This window comes from Arachis hypogaea, chromosome 14, assembly GCF_003086295.3.
Source record: "Arachis hypogaea cultivar Tifrunner chromosome 14, arahy.Tifrunner.gnm2.J5K5, whole genome shotgun sequence".
NCBI lineage: Eukaryota > Viridiplantae > Streptophyta > Magnoliopsida > Fabales > Fabaceae > Arachis > Arachis hypogaea.
In genome coordinates, this window is record NC_092049.1 from 11,932,623 (window position 1) to 11,945,245 (window position 12,623).

At 32.8% G+C, this 12,623-nt stretch overlaps 1 protein-coding gene across 1 annotated transcript; it reads left to right on the forward strand.

Moving 5' to 3' along the window:
* The first annotated feature begins 3,728 nt into the window (after positions 1 to 3,728).
* LOC112742246 (F-box/kelch-repeat protein At3g06240-like) lies at positions 3,729 to 4,877 on the forward strand. The gene has a single exon (XM_025791484.1). The coding sequence runs from the start codon at positions 3,729 to 3,731 to the stop codon at positions 4,875 to 4,877; it is 1,149 nt and encodes a 382-aa protein (XP_025647269.1).
* The last annotated feature ends 7,746 nt before the right edge of the window (positions 4,878 to 12,623 follow it).

Genomic DNA, 12,623 nt, shown 5'->3' on the forward strand with positions numbered 1-12,623 from the left:
TTCCATGGTTTCTTATTTTTAACAATACTGACTTTTCATTTTTTGGTTCGTGGTGGCTAGTTACGTTAATGCCTTAAGGAACGTAAGAAGATGCCCTGACCAGACTTTCGTCCTAAACCTATTCCCAACAGATGTAAGTTTACTTCAGATGCCGCAGACGCTACTTCTCTTTACGTTTTTTTATCTAATTTTTTTCAAAATCTGTTTAACATCTAATTTTGTTTCTCTGACTATAGGAAGATGTAAGGTTTCCACAGCATATTGTATGGCACTTTTCGTTCTTCACAACCAGTGATCTGTACTTCATAGACAGATAAGACAACTGTCTCCATATCCACCCAAATAGAGACGGTGATAAGTACTGGATCAAAGCATCTGACATGGGGAGGATAAGATCTCTCTATCGACCAACTCCACGGCTTATTCTGGAACTCAGTTACGTAGGTTGGGGTATCTTCTACATGCTTTCATGGGACCATACTCGTTCGGTAGAAATGCCCAGAGCCGTTGATGAGATATATGCCTCCAACGTATTGCCGGACCAAATCAAACACTGGCTGGCGGACAGATGCAACGTACACTTCAACAAGGATGAACAGGTGGCTGCGTTTGAGACCGAAAGGTTATTACGCCGGCAGCATCGGAGGCAACAAGGTTCACCACCGCGTTCTCACGAGTCAAGGTAACAATAACTTGTTTACTTAGGAAAGTAAATCTACAAACTTTATTATATTCATTGTTGTATAATAAAATTTCCAAAATTACTGCAGGTTCAACCGCCGTCAACAGGGGGGAGGTGCAGTGGCAGGACCTAGTAGGAGGGCAGTCGCAGGACCTAGTAGGAGGTATGGAAGAAATTCGCCATCTGACTCTTGCAACTCGTTGACGAATGGATTTTTGATGGTTTAGAATTTCACAAATGAATTCTCGTTGCAAGTATAGTTCCTAAACCAAACAATAATCCTTTCATACAAAAAGTTGTTTGTCACTAGTACAAACCCCTAAAATTTATAAACCGAAGTATTGGACCTCGGGTCGTTCTCCCTAGGAATTACAATAAAGTGTCTTGTTATTGGTTATGAGTTATTTTGGGGTTTTGGATGAGAGGCATGAAAAGTAAATGGCAATGGAAATAAACTAACTACTATAAAAGCTCTTGGCAAGATATGAGAACTAGAAGTCCTATCCTAGTTATCCTTCTCAATGGTGATGAGAATTGTTCATTGCTACCACTTAGTTAACCCTTACTAATTAAAGGTAAGTCAAGTGGATGAATTGACTTGAGCCACAAGTCCTAGCCAACTCCACCATTTTGACGAATGAATTTTTGATGGTTTAGAATTTCACAAATGAATTCTCGTTGCAAGTATAGTTCCTAAACCAAACAATAATCCTTTCATACAAAAAGTTGTTTGTCACTAGTACAAACCCCTAAAATTTATAAACCGAAGTATTGGACCTCGGGTCGTTCTCCCTAGGAATTACAATAAAGTGTCTTGTTATTGGTTATGAGTTATTTTGGGGTTTTGGATGAGAGGCATGAAAAGTAAATGGCAATGGAAATAAACTAACTACTATAAAAGCTCTTGGCAAGATATGAGAACTAGAAGTCCTATCCTAGTTATCCTTCTCAATGGTGATGAGAATTGTTCATTGCTACCACTTAGTTAACCCTTACTAATTAAAGGTAAGTCAAGTGGATGAATTGACTTGAGCCACAAGTCCTAGCCAACTCCCAAGGAAAGACTAGATTTAGTGTATTCCAAACCAATTAGCAATCTCTCCAATTATCAATCAACAAAGGAATTAGATGACTCAAGTGTCACTAATTACTCTACCCTAGCCAAGAGGAACAAAATCTATACTAAAATCCAACCAAGCATTTCATCAAACACTTAGAAGGCATAAAAGAAAAGCAAAGTAATTTGATAACAAAAATAGAATCTAACAACAATTATGGCAATGAATTAACAACAACAATCAAAAGGAATACAATTATTATGAATTACCTCTAATTGAATTGCAAGAAAATAGAAGGAGTAAAAGTAGATCTACAACAAAACATAAGAACAACATAAAGGAAATCACAACAAAAGAATAGAAGAAGAATGAATGTAACAACAAGGAATTGAAAGGTAGAAGGAGATGAAAGCATGAATTAAAATCTAGATCTAAGGTTATTAAACTAAACCTAATCCTAATTCTAGAGAGAAGTGAGAGCTTCTCTCTCTAGAAACTAACTCTCAAAACTAAAATTAAAACTAAAAGTGATTAGTGGTTGGGAATGATGATGATCATTCTCCCCATGCCTTCCCCTTAATCCTTCATCCTTTTATTCCTTTCCCTTAGCAATTTGGCGCCAAAAAATGGGTTCAGAAACCCTCTCAAATCGCCAGGCACGTGTTGCATTAATGAGGTCATGTGCTATCATCGGCGCGTGCGTGCATGGTACGCATGCGCGTCCTTGGCCTGTTTCGCAATGTGCGCGCGAGCGCCTTGTGCGCGTGCGCGTGCATGGCTGACTTTGCTTCTTTGACTTTTTATGCTTCTCTCCACTTGTATGCTTCCTTCCTTGCTTCCTTTGATCCATGCCTAGCCTATTTCAATCCTGGAATTACTAGCAAACACATCAAGGCATCTTATGGAATCAAAGAAGAACTAGAATTCATCAAAATAAGGCTTAGAAAGCATGTTTTTACACTTAAGCACAAATATGGGAGAGATAACAAAATCATGCTAATTCCTAGGCTAAATGTGACAAAAGGTTATCAAAATACTCTAAATCCAATGCAAAACAAACCGTCAAATTGGGGTTTGTCACTCGTCTGTGAACCAGATAACACCATCATCGTAGGACATAAGATGACAAATTAATTTGTTTAAGATTTATTGGTGAACTAATGTTTTGTAATAGTATTTCGGTAGCCATGTCTATATGTACATGTTTACTTTTGTGGACATCTTCGATTAGTATTCTGTGTAATAGGTTTGATTTTCTGAATGTAAAGTATGGTGTTGGACTTCGTTATTTTGTTAATGTATATACATCTATGGGTTTATTTTTGATCAAGTCTCACACAAGTCTACCATTAGAAGTATTTTTTTATTCCAGTCATTATTTGTAAGAAAATTTGGTAACAAATACTTTTTCATGTGGAAAACTTGACTGTTGTTTACCTGTGGCTACATGGATGAGGGTGTGGCAGTGGTAACTGGTAACATCCTAATTAGGTATTGGAAATACTTTATGTTGAATCTACGGAAATGATTAAATTGGGAGTAACATGGATTTCTTTAGGATGAGGGGTTGTAATGTTGTGATAAGGCCAACAATATTGGAAATCAAGTAAACAGATTAGTGGCTATATTAACAAAATAAGGGAAAATTTGCGGCTGCTTCTAATTTCAAACTCAATAAACAAAAAATCAAAGATAAGCTTATTGGAGTATGTTGGAATTCCAATGGAATTTTTTTACTAGGGTAGGCAAAAACTTTGGTAGACGAGACAAATTTAATGGTACACAACACCTAGTTCAAACAGGTTACGATAACCGGTAAAGACAATATTCTGCCACATCAATTCTCGTTGGTTGCAACATCTCACACAATTAATAAGTTAGACTAAATTAGGTTCATTACTTAAAAGAGAGCAACAGACTTCAACCATTCAAAAACTACAAAGTAAACACAACCAAAAACCAAGACTACGAAATGCGCGTCTAGTAAAATGACTAAATTCCAACTTCCCTTGCCGATTATTCCGGATGAACTGCTACAAGAAATCTTCCTGCGAAGTAGTGCCAAAGCTGTAGGGAGATGTATGTGCTTGAATAAATTCTGGCACCGACAGCTACGCCAACTAGAGACATGCATACAACACATGCGAAGGCAGAAAGTGTTAGATCAACATGTTTTGTTTCATGTTGGATACTCACTACTGTTAATGGGTTCAGATTCACTATATATAGTGAATGCTGCTTCTGGAGAAGAGGTGCATGTTCAGCAACCTTTCGGAGTTGGCATCCATGGGTGGTTTCGTATTGTAGGAGTGTCAAACGGGAACATATGTTTCAAGTTCTCCCGTGAACAAGACGATACAAGACTTTTGGTATGGAATCCGACAACACAATGCTCTAGAGAGATTTCCGACCCCCACAGGGACCACGGTAGATCGTATTTCCCAGTATATGGTTTCGGTCATGTACCAAACTCAGATGCATACACAATCATACATATGTGCAAAAGGGACATAGCTGATGCCTACGTTTTTTTCTCTAGATATTGTTCAAGGCGTTCTACATGGTTTCACTGCGTTGATTGTCTCCCTGGTGTAGAAAAAATTGACCCTAACTCTGTTTTTAATAATGGTCATGCGTATTGGATAACTGGTACAGGAGATAGCTATGCTACACCCAAGTCTGTTTTATGTTACAGTATTGAAGATGAATCATTTAGCGAGGTGTCTATCCCAGTAGGTGCAATATATACCGTTCACAATTTACTAACCCACAAGGAAAAAGTTGCACTCCTCGCTCATACACACAATGAATTTGGTTATGTCGCAGCAATTTGGCACTTGATTGAAGACGCCGGTGGAAACAGAATATTAGAGCAATACTACAGGTTTGCGAGTCGAAGCATCAGAGAAAATCCAATACTATTCGTCGATGATAACCTACTTTTGTTGGTGAACAATTCAAAGGAAAGAGAGTTACTCGTCAATTACAGGTACAGAGAGCTTGTGTTGACAGAATATGACATCGAACATGGAACTAGAAATCTATTGGTGAGGAGAGCATGGCGATACCCAGAAACGCCACACCCGATCACAGTAAAGTCTACACTCAAGTATTTTGCAGGGATGTTTCCTGTCTAGAAATAATTGACATTTAGATCTACTCTGATTACATGTATTGTGGAACTTGGTTGAAACTCTATGTTTAGTATTCCGGTTGATGTTAATTATGTTTTTTTTGTTAATGAAATCCCCAAAACTGTTATGACACTGGTTAATTCCTAGTGTTTTTTCTTTCAGTTGGTCTTTACAATTGTATGTTTTACATTGGTTTGAAGGAGGCAAAATTAAGAGAAATGGTTGCAAAACAACCTCAATCTATCTAATTCGATGTGTCATGTAGTGTTCCTTATGTACAGGAGATTTATAATGGTGTTATTCTGTTTCTAACAATCCTAGTATAGGGATTATGTGAGAAATATCAGTTAACCTACTAACATTTTAGGCGAATATTCAATCAAGAAATGCTATTCCAAAAAAAGATTGATCAAATTAACGGTTAACACACACATGAATGGAATAAATAGTTACCTGGAAAAACTTGGTTTTCTTTTAAATTTCCGGAGAGAGTTGGGCTTAACAGATTTCAAGCCAGTTGCTGCATTAATCCTCATTTGAATTATCCACTAATTGTTTTTGTAGCTGGCCCAAATTGATAGATAGCCCACTTTACTTTTAGATAAACTTGAACTACAAAAAAAAATGTCTTTCCAGGTTAGTTGACCGAGCCCAATCCTAAGTATGACAGAAAGACTAAATATTCAGTTAATTAAAGTAACAAACGCTGGGGGAAAAAAATTTGGATGACCTTTGATCATATACTATGTTACACCTTAATACCTAACCAGAACTCATCTGGTATAATCGTGAATCGAGACATTTCGACCTATAATTCGACCAAAGTTTTCCTATGTAACACGATTCGACCAAAAAAGACGACAAATAAACAGACATATAAACGGGCAATGTTAGAAGAGAAACTTACATGATAGCCCTGGGTTTCAGGAGAACAATTGTATACACCACTGCTTTGTTGGACGATGGCAGAACCTAGCCCAGTGCACGGTAAAACCTGCAATAAGCCATATACTCGTTGAATATTACTTTATAAGAAGAAAAACAGAGCAACCCAGTACATGGTAACTTGGTAATACCTGCAATAAGCCATTAGCACTCCATAAACAAACTCCAGGTTGCACTCTACCTCCTCGGCCACGTCGCTGAAATGATCAACCCATTAGCACTCGTTCATTTACTTTGGTTTATAGAGTAATAGGAATTCAATCGAGTGCATGAAGGGGTGAATAAATTCAAACAAATTGAGCAAACAAAGGATTCAGCAATAATGGGAAGTTATGGTTTTTTAAAATGTCAGATCTTTCAATTAGAGTATTATACATCATGTGCAAGGGTATAAAGATGATGATCTACAACTTCAATACCTGATGAGATGAAGCCTTTAAAATCCATTATGTTAACAGACAGGCTAGCTTATTTCAGGCATCATAGCTGCTGTCCTTTGCTGAACAATTCATGTGTATTAGAACAAAGCAGTGGCCATTCATCATGATCAAATAAACTACAAGTGTTAAGATTTATTTAGGTTCAAGGGATTGGGAATTTGGAAACCTATGCAGGAAATTTTCTGAAATGAAAGCAATTAAACTTGACTAACAAGTTGCAATTCAACAAATTTCTAAAGCCTAACATAACATTCTAGTTTACTTTCAGCTTCTTCATTCTCTCACAACTTAAAATTTATGCTGCACACTAGTATATAAGAAGAAAAACAGATCTTGTCAATTATCTATTGTGGTGGCTGCATGATTTGTCATGGATTTACCAACCAAATCATCGGTGTATATTGTCATGCCCTTCACCTTCCTAAACTTACAGAATTGCCGAAGATTGAGTTATAACATTACTGCAATCTTAAGCATTCGTTTCAGTAATAAAAAGGTTGCTATTTTCTGGTATTCAGGCTGACTTACTACAACATATTAGCCTTCATATGCTACTGAAATTAGTAGGGAACTTTGATAACTAAGTCACAAAAATAAATACCATAAAACATATACGTATCTATAGGTAAAACATAATCAAATTCCAACCATGTTGCCCATATCAAATAAACGACATCGACAATTTTTTGCTTTAAAAGCTTCAAGCAATTGTGTGTCTACATTCTAGCAGAAAAAATCTGAAAGAAGGAAATTATTCTTAAGTTTTTCAACCTAATAGAGGTGCTTCAGGTTCCGGTTTTGATCTAATGGTTAGACTTTGTTGATGAAGCCTCCATCTCTCTTGCAGCTGCTTCTCTAGTCTTCTTCCTCAACTCTGCTTGTATACTTTTCTTGTTCAGCAGCTTCTCTAGGTTCACTATTCTTTCCTCTACATGTGCTATCAGGTTATCCATTCTCAAATGTTCTTCAACATGATTCTGCTTCCCATCACCCGATCCCCTTGTAGCCTCCCCCGCTCTGACCCTTACAATGTGGTCATCAACCCAGAGAAAGAATTTGCAGTGTGCTTCTGTCACCTATATAAAATAGAACACATTGAATGTATGGTGGTACAAAACACTCCAATTCAATCTAATACACATATGTGAATGTAATTAATCCCTAAAGGCTAAATATTAAAAAACCTTTCAAATTTTAAAGCCATTTTTATATCAGATCAGGTTCCATGTGAATTCATGTCAAAATCAACATTTTTAATCTAGGTACATCTATTTTCAAGAAATCAACTTTTTCCCAGTTCTCAATCATTCTTCATAATTAACCAGCATCAATATCAAATCATATACAATATCAACCCAATTTAACAGCATATTGCTCACAAAATCAAATCATTTTCATAACCAATAGGCATGCCATTAAACAACTAAAAATCACATCCACAACAACTTGATCTAGGGAAAAATAACCAAAGTCTATATTCTAAACCTCCATTCCAAAAATTCAAAATTTAGCCAATTTTAGCATAAACTTAGTGATCATACATGAAGAATCGGGTGCTTACCTTTAACAATGGGCATCCAAAAAACAGCCTATTCGGGTTGCTGTCTGTCTTTGACATGTAACAGATAGCATATTTTCCGCAGAAGCATTTTGGGGCAACACCATCTGTTACATCCGCAGGTTGCAGTGAACTTGAACTTGCATATCCAGCTATCAGTTCCTGTTGTCCGCCGGCTTCGCCTCTGCCTCGTCTCGTGTTTGAGGAGCATGCATCACTGGCCATCAATCTGATTAATATTAAACACCACCATGAACAACTATTACCAACTATTGCATTCAAAATTGAAACAATCTGCTTTGATTAATGGTGATTAAAGAACGTGAATAACAGAACAAATCACGCAAAATTGGTTATGAAAATCAACAACAAAAAGAAACGAATCAGCTATAAGAAGAAGCAGTAGGCCTTACAATGGTTTTTCGAGAGGGTTTTCGACGTGGATCGACGGAACCGTTCCCGGCAAGGGGATGAGTTATGTTCTTCGACGGTTTCGGAAATACTTCACTCCGCCTGTGAGTCACAGAAAAGGACAACTGCGTAACCCTAGACGAAGAAGCAATAGGCAGGGTCTTCGACGGGGTTCGAAAAAATCTGTCACTAACGATGAGTCACCGAAGAAATCAGAGGAATGAGGTAGAAGAAGAGGCTGTTGACATTACACGGGTATTTAGGGCAAGATTTTGCGAGTGGGTCGCCGGAAAAATCAAACGCTTCAACTACAGGAACGGTTGGAGGAACAGCGAGGTAGAAGAGGAAGCTCTGAATATTACACGATTATTTGGGGAAGGTTTCGCGAGTGGGTCGCTGGAAAAATCAAACCCGTCACCTATAGGAATGGTAGAGGAAGCAGTGAGGTAGTAGAAGAAGAAGTGGACATTACACGGGTATTTGGGGAAGGTTTTGCGAGTGGGACGCCGGAAAAATCACACCCATCACTTACAGGAAGGCTAGAGAAGAAGGAGCAGTGGTCAGTAGGGGAGAAGAAGCAGTGAGGTTGAAAAAGAAGCAGTTCCTTCTAAGTGTATTTTGAGAGGTAGAAGAAGAAGAAGCTGTAGACATTCAAATGGTATTTTGGAAAGATTTTGATTTCTTTGGTATTTGGGGAGGGATTTGTAAAATCAACTATTTGCACATTACACACAGTATAAATACGTTATGTGGTATAATGTAAATACTATAAAATACAATGTAGTGTAAACACATTTATTAAATGCATTAATGCAAGGTTGAAAATTTTACTTGATCAATGACTGAGATGATGACACATGTGCAAGAGTAACTTACCCACAAAATTGCCATGGATTTAGAAGAAATCACCTATATTTGATTTCAAATATCAATCACTATTCATTAATGTAGCTAAACGATTATTTTTTTTAATATTCTTTATGCAGAAAAACATAGAGATAAGTTTTTTTATTATTTTTTTATTTTTAGATTATTGTTCTATATATAGAGAATTTTAATTAGACTATCTTTTCGTCATGCTACCAAACCAAAATTAATGTTGATTACATTTAAAATATATCTAGCTGCGCTAAAATTAACATGCTACCACTTAAAAAATCACATTAAAAATGACAATCAAAATTAAATATTAGTTCAAAATCTTTTTAAAGTAAAACCAAAGAAAAGAAATTAAATGATTGTTATCCGGTTACGTCCAATTTTGTAATTCACGTTCTAAATATCTAATTCATAGCAACATAGCATGTTAGAGTTTTTGGTAACGTAATGTGTGTGTTTTATTATTTTTATTTCTAAAGGTCATAAAATATTGAATTTACTTAATATTAATGAATGAATAATTAATTTAATTAAATATTTAAATATCTCATAATTTAATATAATTTAATTTATATAGATACTTAACTTTTATTATTTATGTGACAAATCTGAAAAACCATTTCTACAAGCTATAATATTTTTTATTTTCATATTCAACTTTTAATAATAATTTTTTATTTATAAATATATCATTTTCTACTTTAGTATACATATTATGAATATTTAACTTTATAAATTTAGATTATTTAATAAATATGATAAATATAATTAATATAATTTTATTTCTATTATTTGAGAACCAATAATTATTCTATGAAATTTTTATTGCATTATTTACTTTCACAAAAAATAATATAATTTTATTTATAAAAATTTAAATTTGAGCCCTTATTATAGTTGATTTAAATTTTTAATTTATTTTGTCAAATTATATAAATATTAATTATACACTATGTACAAATTTTTTTTAAAAAATTCTTATATATGGATCAACATGTAATTTTTTAATATCTTTTGTTTTTTTTAAATTGTCCAAACTTATCAACATTTAAGTTGTTTATACATTATTCTTAAAATATTATGATTTCACAATTTATAATATATAATATTAGTTATTGTTATATATATAAAAAAAATAACTCTTAACTATTATTTATCTTCGATTAATATTGTATAATAAAGATACATATGACTTTATGATAATGATATAACCTAGACTTTGGTTATCTAGGAACTTACTGAGTGGCTGGAGTAACTCTATGTCACGGACCAATGAATATATAGTAGCAATAAGATGATTAAAAAATTAATTAAAACATGTATTCCAAGAAATTAGTCGCAATTTGGGACTAGATGGGACGATGAAATATCCACGGGTGGGGACCTTCCTACATGAGATGGATAGAGACGGACATATACGTACGTCTTATAGGTCCTATTAAATCCACGTGAATATGAAATTATTGATTTGCCATAATTTATATATACATAAAACTATTTCTTTAATTTAATAATCTTAATTCCTTCCTTCAATTGGACTCCCTCTTTTTTCTCTAAGACTCATCTTCAGCCTCAATTTCACATCTTTCTCTAGCTCACTTTCTCTACCTCTCAAGTTTATCACTACATTGCTTCAGTCTTATCCCAAAAATTTATATTATATCATTATGTTGTAAGATGTTTTTATATTTTTTTTAAATATTATTTTTCATAATGATTATGTTATGAACTATATTGAATTAATTATTTTATGATTGTTATATTAAATTTTTTTTTGGTTAATTTTTTTTAAAATTTTTCAAAGAATATCCATAGATAACTGTAGGTATATGTGTTCCTTTAGGGGATAATTAAATAGAGACTTGCGACAAAGATGAAGAATGGACGGTAAGCATTTTTTAAAAAAAACTGAAATGAGGGATGGAAAAGGGCCTGTGAAGATCCAATAAAGATTTTAAAACCGGTTTTGAATTTTACTAACCGGTTAATAACCAGTTTTATAATGTAAAACTAATTTGGTTAATAACCAAGACTATATTTTTGGTTAACCAAAAATCTGGTTTGGTTTTTGAATTAACCAAACCATAAACACCCCTAGGCCTGTCGCTCCCTCACGAGTACCTATTACCATCCCTAACTAGCAATGAAGATCCAATTTAAGTCGATTTGAGAAGGAACGTATTGATTTCATCTGCATTGGGCTTTAAGGTAGTAAACCTAAGTCAGATTTGAGACCCTGATAATAGAGCTAGGTTACTTGCTTGAGTAGTCTTATTTGGTCTAAATATATCTTGAATTAATATTTTGATATTTTGATTAATTGCTATAATAAATACTATACTATTAAATATTATAATATTTAGTATATATAAAAATTAAATATACGTACAAGGGAGTTTTTAATTCAAATTAAAAAAAAAATTAATTATATTTTTCTCTCTTCTAATTTTAAATAATATTTATTAATATAATAAAAATAAAATAAAAATAATCACTCATATAATTAAAATAGATTATAAAACTACATATATTAGGAATTATTATATATAATAAACATAATTTTTTTGTAATTACTATATAGTTAATTTATGTATAAATCAACTAATTTTTATAATATATAATTTGTTACATAATTTTTTTACTCTTAATATGGGTAAATTAATGAATTTAAGACATAAGATGTTATTTATATTATTTAACATCCGATATAAGTAACTTAAGCCATCATCTAGGATAATAAATATAAAATAGTGTAAATACCCACTTATTTATTAATATAAAAAATATATAAATAATATAAATCGATATTTTTTTGGTATAAAAGTAAAATAAATATTATTAATTAAGTTAATTACATAATAAAAAAATTATATATATATATATATTATCAATTATTAAATTATAATTAATTTTTAATTTAATTTTTGGTAATTAAAATTTAAATGATTGAAATATTTAAATGCTAAATATTTTGCACGTAATTAATTTTGTTTTTATTATTGAAATTAAAAAGGGTGAGTTATTAATCATTTAAAATTTAAATTTAAATTTGAGTAAGAAAATAAAAATATTTAATTTTATTTCACTAACCAAAATTAATTTTAAAACAAAAAAATTATTTTCTATATTATATTGTAAGATAATGTGGTCATTTTTTTTCTAATAACAACTATTGTCAAATAAGATGGTGTCAGAAATTGAAAAAAAAATATATTTACCAATTTAAGAGATAATAATTTATTTTTTAATGGAATAAATTATTGGATAACAACAGTTGTAACGGTTTCGATTTCTTCACACAAATTAATACTTAACGATGGTGTATAAGTAATGTTATCAATGAATATTAACCAATCTAATAGTTTTTGTGATAGCATAAGTCTATAAATTTACAAGTTTGGAAATCAAATCATAAAATATGAAGTTTTAACAGGTAATAACGTTGATTATATTGTCTTGATTTTAAGAATTAATATGATACTAATCCACCACATATTGATGCTCTATTTATTGTCA

Coding starts and splice junctions, on each gene's coding strand:
- LOC112742246 (XM_025791484.1), top strand. CDS start 3,729: ATGACTAAATTCCAACTTCCCTTGCCGATTATTCCGGATGAACTGCTA.